Below are 19,166 nucleotides of genomic sequence, written 5' to 3' on the forward strand. Positions count from 1 at the left end.
TGGATCATTAGAAGCTAATGGCTATAGTTTAGTTACAAAGCATATGCTTGGCATGCAGAAGCGTTTACGTCTCCAGGTCTATGACAGAGGTGGTGGTGCTGTTTGTAAGAGCATAAACACACACACACTTTCATAGATCAGCTGGAGGCTGAACTGATCCTTCTCTATCCCTCTTTGTGTATGTTTTTACCCCTCTTTTTTCTTCTTTCTTCTTAAGCTGGGCATTATGCCCTGGGCATAGCAAGAGATGAATGTAATCTTTTGCCTCAAACTGCATTAGATTGACCTCAGGTTAGAAATGTAGTGTTCCCACACCCTTAACAAACCTGTTCCCCTCTCCTACTACTTTCTTCCAAGACTTGATGCAACACGAACATGGAAGCTCCCCTTGCATTCTTCATTTTAAACTGGCATTTTCTGCTTTAACCAGTCAGCTGCTGCTCTTAGCTAAAAGATCTCTTAGCTAAAAGATCTCTTAGCTAAAAGATCCAAGCCCATCCCTGAGTCCTAGTCTGGAGCCCTAGACTCTGAATTGTTCATGTTCAGCTCTTAACCAGTGGCTAGCACAGCTCTCCTGAAGCCTGGTTGAGGTAACCAGGAAGTGGTAGTAAATTGCAAGGAGGTGGCCAGGGCCAGGTAGTATGCAATGTAGACAAAAGCAGCAAAAGCCAGGAGGAGCCCAAATAGCTTTGTTGTTCCTGTCATTAGCAGAAAGACAGAACAATTTTGCACTCCTTTGCTCAGGAAAGGGCTTCCAGCAAAAAGTCAAATTTATCTTTTCTAGTGATGGGTAAAGGAACAATTTCAGACTTTATACAGCTGTCATCTATAGATGGAAACATCCTTCCATTTTCAAAGAGATATTCTAATTGTGGAGTCCTTGGGGTTCTCTGAGCTTGGTTCTTTTCTTGCAAATGTTTCATTACCTGGCTAGGTAACATCTTCAGTGCTAAAATGGGATGGCGTTTGCTCTCTATTTATATACTGTGGCATGCTTTGCCAGTGCTGGTGGGGATGGGGTTTTGTATTTCACTACTCTGGGCCCTCTCTTTGCTATGTCAGATTAATTTCTAAAATGTTCAGATATGATGTGAAAATGAGAAATGATGGTTGTTCTTTGGTCAAAACTATGTGGAGAATAAGCAAATGAGGTGTAATTATTAAGAAGCTGAACTGGGATTGAGGAAATAAAGATTGAAACCCCTACCCAACTACAGTACTCAAACTCAGTAGGTGACTTTGTGCAGATGAAATTGTTGCTGTTAAGAAGATAAAATAAGGTGGTCATGGGATTCCTTGGGGTAAGGGGCAACTCATGACATGGCATTATACAAATGATGCATGCAACTTGTATCAGATGTCATAAAACAAGCACATCATTACATTATCTGCACAATGTGATGACAGATGTTGTCATTTTGACATCATAGTGGCTTGTTACAGAAACCAATGGGAGAGGAGACTTGAATGTGCATCACCTTGAGCTCCCAAACAAAAGGTTGGTAAAAATGAAACAAATATGATGAACTCAAATTGAAGTGTAAGCCTCACATCGCTCCTGGTATTCCAAACCTAATAATTTAATAATTAAAAAAAGAGAGCTAGGAGAACTCTCATACAATTGAACTAACTAAAATATTGATGCAGGTTAGATCAAGGTCCCGAAATCACAACCAGGTCCACTACAATATTCTTGTTTTATTTAGTTTACAGAAGAATCTATCAGTACAGGTTGCAGAAGGAAAATGTTTAGTGCTATTTACAATTTGTTTAAAACTCTGCTCTATACAAATTTAATTTGATCATTATGAACAATATCTTTGTAGGTCTACTGCATATAAAGCATTTTGTCAAAGCAGTAACATTGAATAAAATAACCTGATTACATTTAACTGAAGATCATTCAAAACACGGAACATTTGTAAGGGCTATGGATTCAAATACAGAACACAATGTCAATCTGCATCTTTAAAAGCCTAGATCTATTTATATGGTTTATTGTTGTATTATTCTACACGCCAATCTATACTTATGTTCTATAGCCATGTTTTTATAAGTTTTTTTTAATTAAATATATTCTACACATTTGTACTTTCAACCAGGAAGATTTCTCCCTAGAGGAAAAAATATAAAATCTTTATATAATTTTTACAAGTTTAGATGAAACTACCTCATGCTTTAGTGCTGTGCAAATTTTTTTAGCATATCCTTTTTTTTAAATTACATGAAATAAAATAATGGCATCCTTTGTAACTATGTATGCTTTTAAAAAACAGCTTTTGATTTCCAGTACAATTGCAAGCACTAATACCAAATGCAAATAACAAACAAATGAACTCATTATATAGCAAATTTTTCTATTTTATCCTCCTTTTCTTTTAATTATCTCTTTGAAGTCACTGTTGAGTAAGCATGACACTGGACACTAAGATCAGATGAATAAGGATGACTGAAAAACATCAGCTGTAGATATTCAAAGACATAAACTGATTAGTAAATGAGGTCTTTAATATTTATGCACAATAATAAAAGCCTATGAACTACAGGAAATTACCCCTCCCATATTAAGGCTAGGAAATGCACTCTCTGCACTTATTTGTGCTGTCTAAACAAGCACTCAACAAATGTACGAAAGAAGAGTGCACATCAATTAAAAAAAAAAAATTAGTTGCAAGAGCCCTCTACAGAGTGCTTTAAAATTACAGGCACATAGTTTGTTGCAGTGAGAAGAATATATATATATATATATATATATATATATATATATATATATATATATATTATACAAGAGAGACAATTTTAGTTAGTATTTTGTGCCACTTGGCCATCAAGGGTGACTTAGGTAGAATTTACTTAGTTATTCTTCCACACCTGTCCACCCCCCCTGCTTTAATTGGCCATGACTGAATTTAAGAAAAAGACTATGTATTATTTTTCAGTGCTGATTCATTTCTCAATGTTGGAAATACTTAAGAACGTGTGTTTATGAGGTCTATATATTGTCAACCGTTTTAGTGCAAATTGCATCTAGAATTCTTGATTGGTTAAAGTTCCGGTTAAGAATGATTTTATGGTAGCAAAATGATTTCTGCTGAAGAGTACAGTTAATTTTTTCTTGGAGAGAAAATTCATTGGCGATATGATGCACTAATAAGCTTGTTCAACAACATAAACAGTAGAAATAAAAAAGTGTTCATTGTTCTAGAAAAAAAGTGTGACCAGGTTCATGTAATATTTCAGTTCAGTGGATGCACAGACAGGCAGAAAGGGTTTTTGAAACAATGTTGGTCTCCTCTAATCCTGCAGCATGAAAGACAAAAACTATTCTACATCACAAGTAGCAGATACAGTGGCGCTTCTACAGGATCACACAGCAATTGCTCTCTCCAGTTTTTTCACGATTTCTCTGCCCTATAGAACAATAAACAAAATGTTTTCAAGATAATTAATGCAAAACACTGTTCTCTGTATATGCATTATAAAAGCATGATATTATTATAATGCTGAATAGCACAATAATAGGGTTTTACATGAGATGAAAAAATTGCTTTCCTGCTTTCTCAAAAGATTCATTGGAATGTTTTGAATTTGCTGTGTTCTGATGGAATAAAGGCCACCAAAAGAATCAACAGGAAATGCAACAAGTCCCCTGTTGTCTTGTTTTTCATTCTTGGATTACAAAAGTAGATGAGATGGTAGACCACACTGATTATTATCTACCATCCAATTAACTGAAAATTGGCCAAGGGATTTTATGGATGTGTGTGTGTTTGTATATATGTTTCTATAGCCAACAACATAAATAATAGTTAAGCACTTTTGTAGCGTGAAGAAACAAACTCAGTACTGTCTTACTTCACTTTAATCTGACAGTTGGGTTGAACATTCTTCCCAATGCACATACAAGATATGAATTGTTTGCAACTGAAAACCTGCTTTCAAAACTCAGAAAGAAAACGTAGGTTTCAACCACCAGCTTTCTAATAATAAACAATTTAAAAACAGTGTATCGGACAGGCATCATAATATGCTTAATGGCAACACTTACCTCACCTCACTCTCTTTCTCATCACACAATTCCAACCAATGACAGCAGGGACAGAACAAATGTTTTATAGCTAATGTACTATTGCTCTAGTCTCCATGGCTAAACCCCTACCCCATATATACATATATACAGTACTGTGCAAAAGTTTTAGGCAGGTGTGAAAAAATGCTGTAAAGTAAGAATGCTTTCAAAAATATATATTGTAATTGTTTATGTTTATCAATTTACAAAATGCAAAGTGAGTGAACAGAAGAGAAATCTAAATCAAATCAATATTTGGTGTGACTACCCTTTGGCTTCTAACCAGCATCAATTCTTACACTTGCACACCTTGTACACTTGCACAAAGTCAGGGATCTTGTAGCACTAGAGTCAGGTGTATGATTAACCAATTATACCAAGCAGGTGCTAATGATCATCAATTTCATATGTAGGTTGAAACACAGTCATTAACTGAAACAGAAACAGCTGTGTAGGAGGCTTAAAACTGGGTGAGGAACAGCCAAACTCTGCTATGAAGGTGAGGTTGTGGAAGACAGTTTCATGTCACAGGTCATACAACATGGCAAGACTGAGCACAGCAACAAGACACAAGGTAGTTATACTGCATCAGCAAGGTCTCTCCCAGGCAAACATTTCAAAGCAGACTGGGGTTTCAAGATGTGCTGTTCAAGCTCTTTTGAAGAAGCACAAAGAAACAGGCAACGCTGAGGACTGTAGACACAGTGGTCGGCCAAGGAAACTTAATGCAGCAGATGAAAGATGCATCATGCTTACTTCCCTTTGACATGGGAAGATGTCCAGCAGTGCCATCAGCACAGAACTGGTGGAAACCAGTGGGACCCAGGTACACCCATCTACTGTCTGGAGAAGTCTGGCCAGAAGTGGTCTTCATGGAAGAATTGCGGCCAAAAAGCCATATCTCCAACGTGGAAACAAGGCTAAGCAACTCAACTATGCACGAAAACATAGGAGTTGGGGTGCAGAAAAATGGCAGCAGGTGCTCTGGACTGATGAGTCAGAATTTGAAAGATTTGGCTGTAGCAGGAGGCAGTTTGTTTGCCAAAGGGCTGGAGAGCAGTACAAGAATGGGTGTCTGCAGGCAACAGTGAAGCATGGTGGAGGTTGGCTGGTGTGGGTCTTCCGGGCTGTGTGGCCGTGACCCACACCAGCCATCGTATTCCGGCCGTGAAAGCCTTCGACAATACATGGTGGAGGTTCCTTGGAAGTTTGGGGCTGCATTTCTGCAAATGGAGATGGAGATTTGGTCAGGATCAATGGTGTCCTCAATGCTGAGGAATACAGGCAGATACTTAATCCATCATGCCATAGCGTCAGGGACGTGTGTGATTGGCCCCAAATTTATTCTGCAGTAGGACGACAACTCCAAACATGCAGCCAATGTCAATAAGAACTATTTTCAGCATAAAAAAGAACAAGGAGTCCTGGAAGTGATGGTTTGGCCCCCACAGAGCCCTGATCTCGACATCATCGAGTCTGTCTGGGATTACATGAAGAGCCAGAAGGATTTGAGGCAGCCTACATCCACAGATCATCTGTGGTTAGTTCTCCAAGATGTTTGGAACAACCTACCTGCTGAGTTCCTTCAAAAACTGTGTGCAAGCGTGCCTAGAAGAATTGATGCCGTTTTGAAGGCAAAGGGTGGTCACACCAAATATTGAGTTGATTTGGATTTCTCTTCTGTTCACTCACTTTGCATTTTGTAAATTGATAAACATAAACAGTTACAATATATATTTTTGAAAGCATTCTTACTTTACAGCATTTTTTCACACCTGCCTAAAACTTTTGCACAGTACTGTATATGTGGGGGGGGGGGGTGCACACACATGCAATGGGTTTGGTCTCATATTTTTAATCCAATGTTCAATTCTGAATTTAAATTCAATAGTTCAAAAGTACTCAAAAAAACATTAAATTGATCATAAGTGTAACAACAAAAAGTTGTTTTCTTCCTAATTTGCATCTATAATATCCAATATAAAAAAATCTGTTGCAATTTGCTAAGCCTACCTTGAGAGTTTGGCTCTGGCAATGTCTCTCTAGCCACCAAATGCATCACTGTTGTTTTGCCAAAAGGCAGTTTTAATGCTGCAAAAAAGGAAAAAAAAGTTTTGTAATGCTCTTTTTAGTTTGCACAATGTTATTCCATAATTTTGATTGAATTACAATTATTTTCTGACTCTGATAGTAGGATATTCACAGTATATATTTCTTTAAAAAAAAATTATTAGCCATTCTTTAACAGTCTCTCAAGCCACTTACAGAATAAAAGTTGTACAAGCAGAGAGTAAAATATTGTATTAACTTTTGCAAATCTACTGGAGTGGAAAGGATAAATTAAACGTCAATGTAGCCATAATTGATTCAATTAAAGTAACAGATTATTTAAAACACTTCTATGCCAATGAGGTTGCTGTGGAATTGAACAGCTGTTTTATATTACTTCATACTCATTGATCTTCACATGAGTTGCTCTATAACTCTCATCATTACCAAATGTCAATTATTGTGTTGACGAAGAATAAAAAAACTATAATACAATATATGTGAAGGAAACTGATTGTAGGAAGCTATTCTATTTAGCTTTCAATAATTATGGATTCAATAATCCAGTGGTGATTCTCTGTGTGTATGTGTAAATTCGCTTCAAGGTGAGCTTGATTCCTGCTGATTTCCTGGACCTGTCCATGTACAAATGACTTGCCATGGTCTTCTCCTGGGACTTTCCAATTTCCAAGCCTAACCTATACCTCTGGTATTACTTGGAAATTTCCCAGCAAAGTCATAACCATGGTCAACCCTACTTATCTTTTAAAATTGAGGTAAGATTGGCCAATTGCTGCTACCATACTGAAAACTTAAAAGGGTGCAGGTGTTTGGATCTAAATAGGGAAAGGTGCTTTTTATCTGGTGTGGACACATTCAGTGCACACAAGATCTGAAGCATCTTTCTCACTTTGAATCCAAATACCTGCACAGCCCTAATGTAAATACACCAGGTTTATTCTGTTCTGTTTTAACTTCTAAAGTATCTGCCAGTCAGGGATATGGCAGGAAAACCTTAGGCAAGTTTCGCAGTTTCAAAGTTCCATGATGTTTATTTTTCAGATTACTGTTCTAAAAATTGAGAAACAGGGATTTCATGATTCCCCCTTACAGGTTTACTAGCTGGGAGAGAAAAGAAGGAAGAAGCAACTAGAAAAGCTGAAAAGAAATGAAAAACAAAAGCATCTGTTGTACTTCCTGCACCTAGACTGAATTGTACTGCCACACAGAAGATTTTCTACTTTCTGCTGAGAGATGAATGGACAGGAAAGAGCCAGAGGCAGTTTCTCATGTGCACTGTATATGTGCTCTCTTTTAATTCTAGCTTCTCAATGGACATCCCTGATGGCCTGCTTGAAAGATGCTTGATCTACTAGTCCCCTTCTTGGGCCTGAGTCACAATTGTCTTGTGGAGGGCACCATTATAAAGAAGCCACTAAAGGTAGGAAAAATTGCCAGATTTAAATATTGTGGCAAGAATATATTAACAATGCTATAAGAAAAAGCATTCAATGCAATGCGGAAAATGTCCTGAAAAAATACAAACTATTTACAGAAAGCTGATAAGTGATAAAACCTATCACCTGGAAAAAGCCTACATCGGGAATCCCATTGCTTCCAACGTTTCAAAAAATAATTTTTCTTCAACTATCAAAACTTTTTAATACTGTAATGTCAAACCTTATAAAATATACTATTTTAAAAAAATACATAAAATAACATAGCCCAATTACTTCTGCAGACAATATTGTAATTCAACGCATACCCATGTGAGTAGGATTTTTTAATTTCAATTTCTCCCCAGAGATAACAACATGGGAAAAAAGGCTCTGTGGAGAATCAGTCTCCATCATGCTGCTACTCCTCACAGAACATAGCAATAATACACCAGATTGTAGCAGAGAAAGTAGAAGAGAAAATAGAAGCAAGCTTATCAACCCTAATGAGAGACTAGGAACTTTTGGCTCCTTATCTGAACTACTTCTATTTCAGTATTCATAAAAACTTTGTAAATAGCAATTAATGCCTGCAGTCATTCATTTCATCTTCTGTCCCAGTCCCTTTTCCTTCTATGTGTTGCTAACAGGATAAGCATAAATGCAGAATTTTTCTCATTATTCAATTTTGTTCATTTTCTGGAAGTTTGGGGGGGGGGGGTTGGCTAAAGAGTGAGATACAAATCTTCATGTTTAGGTGCTTGTATAGAAACTGCAGGTAAATCCGTCCATACCCAAATACATTTATATTCCATCTGAGATGTTATTAACAACCTCAGAATAACATGGCAATACTAGAGATCATTCAGTTAAAAAGAATCAATGAGGCACACCACAAGGGGGCACAACTGAACAGCTTTTCTATTCCAAGTGAGATAATTTCATTCTTGTGCAAATAACTAGTAATACTATCTGAGAAGCAATGTTACAGATGAGAAAATTTACTTTGACTCAGCTCTCAACATTTTCTTACTCATAATTGTAAGATGCAGGACACTTCCTTAATCTTAGCTTCATTCTGATTATATTTTCTAACATTCCTATGCAATATAGAAACTGAAATTATAACATTGCTGTAACCCCAATTAAAACACAATTCATATTAAAAATACTCTCTGTTTCAATTTCAACAAGACCATTTGCTGAACTTTCTAAAAAGTGTATTTTAACTTTGGATTGTTCCCATGCCAATGAAATCTTATCATTTTTTTGCATTTCAGATCACTCAGAAGATCTCTATAAGCCAATTTATTTCATTTACCTCCTAGTGTCACATTGCCATGCAGAAATCTTCCTTGATAAATAAGTCTCAGAATATTTGGACTGCTCACTTGTTCTTCTTCCCAATCTGCAACAACAAAAATAACAAAATTCAATTATCTAATTCTGAAATTATATATTGCTTCTTATAAACTTCAACAAGGCTCATAACACAGTTTATAAATATCCTTTTGAGTACATCTGTTTTCTTGTCATAAGGAAGATGGATATGTCTTTAATTTTAGCCTTAAAGAGACACATGAAAAGGACCAGAATTAGAAAATAACTCCAGCCATTCCTCCTATACATACTCAACATAAATATAATAATTGTTTATATTGAAAATGTTATTTTGTTAATTGATATTAACATCTGGGTGAGAATGAGATGACAATATAGAAAAAGTAGGCCATTTGGGGACTAAGAATGAGAATAGTAACTATTTAGAAGTATCAGCTTAGAAAAAGATCTATTTGTTTCAACTATGTGGGTTAAGCACCAGTCTATTCACATGTATACATCACAAACGAATGATTCTAAAAGCACATTTGATTTGATTGTTCATGATGAAACACTGAGATAATTCATGAAGGATACAAGGGTGATAAAAGGTTTCAGATGAGGGCCAAATCATTATTTGGTTGGGCCAACAGCAGAAATGGGAATGGACATGAAAGAATATAAAAGAAATGAATGAAACTAGAATAAAAGTAGACTAACTATAGAGAAAGAAAGTACAAGTCCTGTATGTACAAAAAATAAATAAATTAGAAAACAGATTCATCTCCCAAAGAATAATAAGATCACAAGTCAAATAAGTTCACTTTTAAAAACAATCACAAGAAAATGATTTGGCAACAACTACAATTCAGAAATTAAGTTGTGGTGGAGAGCTTAATATAAGGAAAAACAGCCTTTCAGACTGTGTTTCCACAACATGCTTAACTTGGTTACTGAATTTCCTGAGTTCATACAAGACACTGAATCATAAACTAACCAAACAGGCTGAATTCCCATAACCCTCTAAGCCATAAAAAACTATCCAGGGTTAAAAGTAACAAAATTTACTACATTGTGTAAATGTAAGAAAAATAAAAATCATTTCAGATTTCTTGTCTACATAGGTTTTTAAAATCTATTCATAAACAGAATAACTACTACCACTGAAAAAGAAGTCTACCCCAGAAAAGTCACCAAAGCAACCTTAAGTCATGGAATTTCCACTTCTGCACACTGTCTGCTGCCCATTCTAAGCTCTGGCCCAATCAGTATGAAATGTTATAAAGAAATATAGCATATTGTTTTTCATTCCAAGAATCAACTGAATACATAATTCCATCTTGAGAATTACAGTTTAATTTAATGTAAAGATTCCTATAGTACTCTGACTGATCGGTGCTGCTTTAAGTCATTAAAAAAAAAAATCAGATGTTTTTGTTGGTAGGAAATGACAACCTGCCCAAAGACACAGAATTTTACAAACTCATGATAAAAGCCATAAAGAAGACAATAAAGGTAAACATCACCTTTGTTAGAAAATATGCTGAGTATATGAGGTAGTAAAGCATATTGGACAATACAAAAAATGCCTATCAGATTTATTATAAGATGTTATCCTGTGATTTAAGTTATGATCGATCAATGCTTTCATATTTTATAATGTATTTCAGAATTATTTAATATGTATTAGAATCTTGCAAAAAAACAAACTTCTTCCTGCACACATATTCTGCAGTACCTCTGATTGCAGTATCTTTTTTGTTTTTAAACAAAATTATCCTCTGAAACTTAACCTTGGCTCCTCTATCACAGCTTTTATACAGTGTTTTATTTTACAAATTAATCATGTTGCCCACTCTAAAATGGTTCTGGTTGGCTTACAACACAAACAGTGACAATGATACAAACAGTGAAAATGATATATATAAACATTTAAAGACCAGAAGCGTAAAATCCCTAAAACTTTAAAATGGATAAAATATTTTATGCCCCTTTCTAACTTCACTAAAGAAAAGATTTGCTCAATTCCAGGAGCAGTTCATTCCATGAAGACACAATTACTATCTATTAGATAAGTGCAAAACTTAACTCAGGAGCATTCTCTAGATCATACCAATTTGACCATTCTGGGGGCAGTACAAAAGTGCTCCATAAGATAATTTTCCAAACCAGAACTGATTCTCTATTAATTACATTAGCTGTATCCCTGATATGATGTACAAGAGGTGCCCTCTAGAAGACCTAGGACAGGAATAAATCCTGTTGATAACATGGACCAAACCATGTAAAACTTTGTATACTAAAGAGGGCATCTTAAACTGATCTTAGAAAGTAACAGCACCCAGTATGTGTCAACCCTTCAAGGTAGACCAGACTAGAAACCAGAGTTATGAATGCTAATACAGGTAATACTTTTATTATAAGGTTACAGTACAGGTAGTCCTCAACTTATGACCACAATTGGGACTAAAATTTCCATCACTAAGCAATGCAGTTGTAAAACAAGACATCACATAACTGCATTGCTTAGCGATGGCAATCCCGGCAGTCCCCATTGCCTATGTTAAGTGAATTCCGCTGGTTGTTAGCCAAGAACCCACCCCAGTCCAAGCCATTCCAGGCTTGGTTCCTCCCAGCCTTAAGCCTCAGTAAGGTAAGGGACTGCCTGTTACCATTATAGATTTGCATCCCATTATATACTTACATCTAATGCCAAATATGTAAGTTACACCATTTGCATAATGATGGTCTCCCCCTTTAGAACAACCATGCCCATATTGTGAAACTATTCCTTAACAAGGAAAGTGACTCCATCCAGAACAGCCAAACCTGAAGTCCGGTCCCTAGAATCAGGAAGAACTCAATCTTGTCCAAATTCAGCTTCCTCTTATTCTCCTGCTTGTGGTCTCTTACAGCTTGGAGTTACATGCTAGCTCCCAAAAAATGCCTTAAGAGTAAGCTTGCAGGAAAAGAGAAGTAGATTCCTGGTGACAATTAGCTCCAAAACCACATATGATCCTTCCCAGTGGTTTCATATAAATATTAAATAAGAAGGAACCTTGTGGGATCCACCAGGACAATTCCCAGAGTCAAGCAGATGACTTCCAATATCACCTTCTGATTGAGCCCAGATAACAGGGGAACCACTGCAGAATGACACCTCCCCCATAGCTAGCAGCACCTAAGGCCATAAGGGCTGCCACCCCAATCCTGCTTGGTTCTTGTGAAACATATAATCAGCTCTTTGCCTATGGCTGTTAGTATTTTTTTATTAGATAATCTCCTAACATTCAACAGGAATAGCATCAGTACTTGACGTTACTAAACCTGATTTTCCAGATACCCTCAGAAAGTTAAGAGGCAAAGACAGGAATCATTATAAACCAAAATGGGTCCTAACTCCTGCATAGATCTGCCTTCCATTCACACCATTTGCATAGGGGCTACTGGAGGAACCTGAAAAACATATATCCAAGCCACAATCGTTCCCCCTAAGAAATGTCAGTAATATATACACAGCACATGGACGCACGCACACACACACAAATAACAACAAAAAGAGAATGAAGAGAAGTCAACTAATGTAGGAGAGTAAGCTAAAATGCACAATGCTTATGATCTTAGCCATTAGTTTTTTTTATTAAAATAGGATTAAATCCCAAGGTTTAGGAAGTGAGGTACCTGAATGTATGCACAGTATCTTCCATGTTAGCTATAAAAAGGAAAATGTGCTTATCAAATTCAGTCATGAAGTGGAGTTGTGGCTTGTAACTATTGCACTGTCCCATATGACATGGAAAGGGCTGCCTATACACTGTGCTTACTGTTCTACTATTAGGGGCAAAAATAAATCTATGTAAATTTGCTTTCAACATTGGGAAAATGTTATGTATCACATTAGTATCACAAACCCACAAGAGTATATCCTTGTATTCTACTTTAACAACAAACCTATTACAAATACAGATTAATATAAGCTTAATTAAAGCTCCATGCTTTAATATCAGGGATGCATCATGAGATTGCATAGGAACTCACATTCTCTGATGGTGGATATTGACATAGCAGCCATTATACAATGGTTAACACTAACCAGGTTTCAGTTCTAAATTAAATTGGGTTACCATAGTTTGATTAGCAAATATGAGTTTGCTTCAGAACTGATCTATATAACCAGTGAAAACCGGGTTTTTTTTTCTTTTGTGTGTTTTTTACTAGTTCAGGAGGAGTAAAGCAGCAGGGAATCCACCAATCATGGGCCATGGTAAACACAGTCCAGACAAAACATCAAGCCATCACTATGGCCAAAGCAGAGGAAAGAGTGATATCTGGAAAAGTATCCCTTTAGCCAGCTTCATTTCCAGCCAGTTTACACATGGAAGTCTAGCAGCTTAAGGCTGCAGTGTAGAAAAGCCCTGAGATTCAAGTTTAGCACTATAAATATGTTAATCATTCAGTTGGAGTATTTATGTTGATTTGACAATAGACAAACTGCAACTTTGTTACACTGACAAACTCTTCAGCAGCTTGTGATATTTATTAGACTGGCTGTTAGGTACATAGTGTACCAGTGGTAGAATATTTAGTTGGCAGATTAATTCAAGGAGAAGTTCTGACCATCCAAATGCAACAGGAAAACACTCAAAACTGGCAGACTCTCAGATGGAATTTGTATAGACTATAGTCACATCACCTTCCCTCTTTCCAGTTCTGCTCTGCTGCATCACCAAATAGCCTAGTGAACCTTTTATTTTTATTTATGGTAAAGTTGATTTGAAAGTATATTTTGGATTGTTGTCTTGATGAGACAACCAATCTCTTTTTAGCTACAGGACATTTGCTTGCAGGTCATGTTGCCTTGAATGTTGGAAAAAAACAGGTCAGTGTATAAATTCAATAAACAAACACAGACTGTCCAGATTAGATGTTAATCACTCCCATCACCTGTTAGTCAGCATGGACAATGGTGAAGGATGGCAAGAACTGCCGTCCAACAACATTTGGAGGGTCATGCATGCCCACCTCTGAGATCAAGTTTAAAGCATCAGTATTAGATTACAGATACCCAAAAGACATTTGTGATAGGAATACCTTTCAATACCAAAAGCTAGCACACCAACTGCACATTTTCTGGATAATATTAGGCACCTATTGGTAACATTAATATAAATCCACTACAACATATTATATATGAGCAGTCTTTGAAAAACATTTAGAAACTGCTCAATATACATCAATTAAACAACTGACCATAATTAGCTGCTTGAAATTTTATCATTTTAAAAGGTAATTCTATTAGTTTTCAAAGTGACTGGATAGAAATTATAATGCTAGCTTTAAGTCCTATATGACTTGGAGCCTAGATGTGTTAAGGGCTGCCTAATCTTAGAAGAACTGCTCAACCATTAAGTTACTGAGATAATCTTTTATAAGAGAGATAAGAGCAATTAAGCAAAGTACCATTGCTGAGATATTCTTTTGCCAATGGAACTCTCCCCCAAATTTGATGAACTTGGGTGCCAGACTAAAACTTTAAAAAAACAAACAATTTTTAAAATAGTCATTTTCATTGCTTTTCTTTGCGGTTGCTGCTGCAGCTGTCATATTTTTAGTTTTACCGTTTCTACTAGCTTAGGCATTTTAACTTTATAGATTTTTTTTTAATGTTGCCATTATGGGGGGGGGGGGGGTTTCCAAGCCTCTTTGTAAATGTTTAATTATAAAGCCAGTAGGATATATATTACTAAATATGATTTAATGGCAGTGTCACTATATTCCTTAATTATACTTAAGTGCAGCAGAGAGCAATGCTAATGCTAATTCCAATCACATGGGCAGTTACTTACATTCACTTAGGTTTCATCAATTTCAAAGACTTATCCATGCAAAAAGGGCTCAGGATTAAAAAGTTTTAACTAAACATTATCTGTTGATAAATGTGCACATGAAGGCAACATACAGGGGCACAGGACCAATCCTACAGCCAGAACTATAATGCCTAGCAGACAGCTTGTCTTTTGAAGCCTGGTTCCTACTTTTCTACTTCCAAGTAGCACATGGAGAATATAACCTCATAAGAGATGCAGTGGCTTTATAGATGATTAGGTACTAACAATATGCAAAATGTTATGAAAATGAACCATGTCACATTCAAAACACTCTTAAAATACTCTTTTAAAACAATCAAGATTGTCTGTTTTGATTGTGAAATAATACAACATGAGATGCTTTGAATTTGAACCATTTGCATTCCACTAGCACTTTCCTTCTTGACATATTCTCTGCCAGTTAAGAATTCAAAATGTGAGTTTATCAAAAATATAGTTCTAGTGTACAATGGCTCTACTGCTATTTGCATTCCAGGATTACTCAACACTCATTGATTTTAGACAGGAGGAAAATAAAACCAAATTGGATAAAGCATATGAACAGTATATGTTAGCATTTCAAAATTTTATTTTTGAGGAAGATATTTTTTCTCCCCATTCCATACACTGGAGATACAGACTAGAATACTGATCTAATAATAAACATTAACATTCCAGTACTTACCCATTGGCCAGTTGTCATATACATGTTTTGCAATGTCTGCTGCTGAATCATTTGGTGAGAACAAGAACTCTTTCGTTTTTCCACTTACCAAAATGAGGCGCAAATTTATCTGCAAAAGAAAGTAAAATATTAGGAAGATCTATCCTAAATTACAGAGGCAATTTTTTGCTAAAAGTGCCTAGAATATTCATTAAAGACTGAAAGAATTACATGACAATACATGCACTGTATTCAGAAATAAAAAATGTAAAAAAGACAGACTTGTGTTTACAATAATGTAACAGAATTATAGATACTAAATGAAAAGGTGATGTCCCTACTTTTTTTCTTTTTCCTCTTTTTCTGATACATAACCCAATAATAAGTTTAGATATTGGCTGAAAGAAAGAGACAATTAGCTATTCCTTTTAGAAAACAAACTCAGTAGAAGTGTAACAATAGTCTAAAATAATGGGACTTACTGATTTTAGAAGGACACAGAACAGTTAACATCAAGATAACATCAAATATGATTCTGTGAACATCAAGATATCAAATATGATTCTGTAATAATTTAATGTTATATAATGATACTTATTATATAACAATTAACATTAATGTAATTAATATTAAATTACCACTAACACCAAATTCTTTTTAAACATTTTAGCTTAAATGACTTATTTAACATGTCATATGTGCCCTTTATGCTCAAATACAAATATGTGTTTGACTGAAAATATCATACCACATTGACATACTGTATACAGCCATAGTTAGGGATGCAGAATAAGATACATATGAAAGGACTGCTGGCCTCTCAAGGACTGATAAAAATGTGTTTGGCCAAAGCATCATGATCCTGATTAGCACAGTGTAAAGCAAAATCTTGGGGGGAGGGGCGGGTGGAAAAGAAAAACTTGAAGTAAGACCACAAAGACTTGTGTTCTGTACAAACTGGAAATGTGGGTTAAAAAGCATGAAACCACCCAAGAAATATCAGGAAAAAAATGAAAGTTGGCTCATAGAATACATAGCCTTTTGCCTGTATACTAATGGTTGAAGTATGGGAAATAAATAAAATGAGCTTTACTACAAAAGGCCAAGTGTGATTTAGTAAGTATAACAGAAACCTGGTGGAGTAACTCCCATAACAATATAGTAATTGAAGGATACATTTGTTCAAAGGTAACAAAAACAAAGGAAAGGGAAAAGTTATACTGTAGGTTAAAAATATCCATTCCTGCTCAGAAATCCAAATGAATGAATTTGACAACACTGTACTGTACAGAGTATCATGATTAAAATGAAAGGAATAAGAAGTTCAGTATTGTTGTTGATGCCTACTATTGCTTGCATAATAAGAAGTGGATGAGTCCTTCCAAAAGCAAACTGCACATCTTTCAAAGATACATGAAGTTGCAGTGATGGAAAACTTTAATTACCCTGACATCTAGTGGAGGAGAAACACTGTGAAGCATAGTCTTTTCAGGAAATTCCAGACTTGTCTTGCTGACAGTTTTCTCCTTCACAGACATCAGATGATCAATTATTGTATGCTTGACTTAATATTAATCAATAAAGAACATTTAGTTGAGGAAGTGGAAGGAACATTAAGGAAAGTAACTCTGTAATGATGGAGTTCTTGATCTGAAGGTAAACTAAAATTGAGGATAGTCAGTTTTATATTTTAGACTAAAATGTGGATTTTAATAAACTCAGCACAATACTAAGTAAGGTCACATGACAGAAAAAAACTTATGGGAAAATGAGCTCAAGATGAGTGACAGTTCCTAAAAAACAAGTATCAAAGCTACCAAAAGTACAACTGCAAAAAAATTCAATGAGAAGAAAAAAATGAAGGGCAGCAGAAGCAGCTGACATGGCTACCCAAATCTTAGGGAGAATCTAAAAACAAAAAAGAACACATACAGGAAATGGAAACAGGGCCAGGTCACAAAAGAAGTGTACAGACAGGTAGCTCACAACAGTAGAGATAATATTAGGAAAACAAAATCTCAGAATGAGCTGAGGTTAGCAAAAAGTGCTAAGAATACTAAAATCACCTTTAAGATTCAAAATAAAAGGGAAAGAAAAGAAGTAGTATACCAGCTGCTCAATAAAGATGGCAACACGCTAACAGATAACAAAGGAAACACAAAGGTACTCAACCCCTATTCAGTTTTATCTAACGAAACAAAAAGTTTTGTGTCTCACTAGGAAATGAGGAAAAGCAGGATGAAGGGCAAGGTTGAAGCTTGAGAAAAATGATCAGGGAATACCTCTTTACTTTGAATAAGTTTAAATTTTCACAACCAGATAAGTGCATCCTAGGGTGCTGAAAGAACTAATTGATTGGATAGTCAAACCTTTATCTTTGTGGAATCCTGGAAAACTAGTCAAGTGCCAGATGACTAGAGCAGAGCAACTCAGCCCAATCTTCCAAAGTGGTAAAAAGAAAGTTCCAGTGAACTACAGGCCAGTCATTCTGACATCAATACCTGGGAAGATTCTAAAGTAGTTCATAAAGAGATTGTTCTATAAATAACTTGAAAATAATGTGATAATTACCAGAAATTAGCATTCATTTATCAAGAACAAATGTTGCCAAAGTAATCTTAATTCATTTTTTTGATCAGATAACTTTTTAATAGATTTGGGAAAATTGCTGACATAATATGTGGGAGATCACAACTGGCACACAAGATGGAGCTATGCAATGTTTCCTTAGGTTGAATGACTTTTAAAAAAAGAAAAAGCAAAAAATGTAAACTTGAGACATTACACTAGATTATTTTTGGCTTTATAATGCATGTCTAACATGTGATATAGATAGAGCAGTTATTCCTTTGTTAGGAACAACTGATTCTGCATAGTGGTAATATTGATTTAAACATGTCAACAACATCACACTGTAGTCCTGAACAGTTTTCAAAACCAAAATAAAATTGCCAATGAATTGTTTCTCCTTTTATTTCTATACAACATGCAGTAACATTTCTTAGTTAAGCACACATATAAATCTATCATCTTTATATATACTTCTTTATTCGTATTATATTTATTTTTACGTCTCACATATTTATGGACACATTTTTGCAACATAATCTTTAGAGTTGATATCTATATTTTTTCTGAATGTTCTCATGATTGACTCACTACATTTGCATCTTTAGAATGAATTTTAAACACTAGATTACAAGCAGTGTTTTCAGACTCAGGAATTCCTTAAATTTTTGAATCGCCTTGTGTAATATGTAAGAGCTAATAGATTTCCTCAGAGATCACAACCTATTCTAAAATCCACTCTGGGATTTATGACTGCAAACAGATTTGCAAACAATTCTTGCTCTTTCACCTTCACTGTATCAATTTGTAAGTAGAGGGATAATTTCAGGGATCTGATGTTTGCATATGCAGCAGTAGAATAGCCTGCCATATTCCAGCCTTCATCCATTTTGATGATAACAGAACATTGAGCATGCCCAATTAAACTATGCCTCCCCAGAGAAAAAATTCTTATGGAATTCAGAGCACCCACACTTCTTAATGGGTAGGGCAGAATAACTAGTTTCTCACTGAGAGACAATGGTAGTGTAAGACAAGACAGTACAAAAGAAGCCTTCCCAGAAATAACTCTTGAGGGAATAAGATAGGATGTGGGAGAGATGAATCCCTTCCCCACAGAAGATACAAGGAAGAGCAATATACTATTATCAACAAATGTTATACATTATTATTGTTGTTGGTTGCACAGTCAG

General features: G+C 35.6%; 1 protein-coding gene across 1 annotated transcript in view; it reads right to left on the minus strand.

The window, feature by feature from the left end:
* Positions 1-1,683: 1,683 nt before the first annotated feature.
* Positions 1,684-19,166, minus strand: part of UBL3 (ubiquitin like 3) — a 48,129-nt gene continuing 30,646 nt past the window's right edge. The window contains exons 2-5 of the mRNA XM_007435794.3: positions 15,427-15,535; positions 8,876-8,962; positions 6,083-6,160; positions 1,684-3,411 (exon numbers count right to left, since the gene is read on the minus strand). Coding sequence (XP_007435856.1) covers positions 3,359-3,411; positions 6,083-6,160; positions 8,876-8,962; positions 15,427-15,535 — 327 coding nt within the window. The 3' untranslated portion in view covers positions 1,684-3,358. The remainder of the gene's footprint in view (positions 3,412-6,082; positions 6,161-8,875; positions 8,963-15,426; positions 15,536-19,166) is intronic.

Source organism: Python bivittatus, unplaced genomic scaffold, assembly GCF_059951505.1.
Source record: "Python bivittatus isolate LINGU-HERP-01145 unplaced genomic scaffold, Pbiv_v1 ctg000340_np1212, whole genome shotgun sequence".
Lineage (NCBI taxonomy): Eukaryota > Metazoa > Chordata > Lepidosauria > Squamata > Pythonidae > Python > Python bivittatus.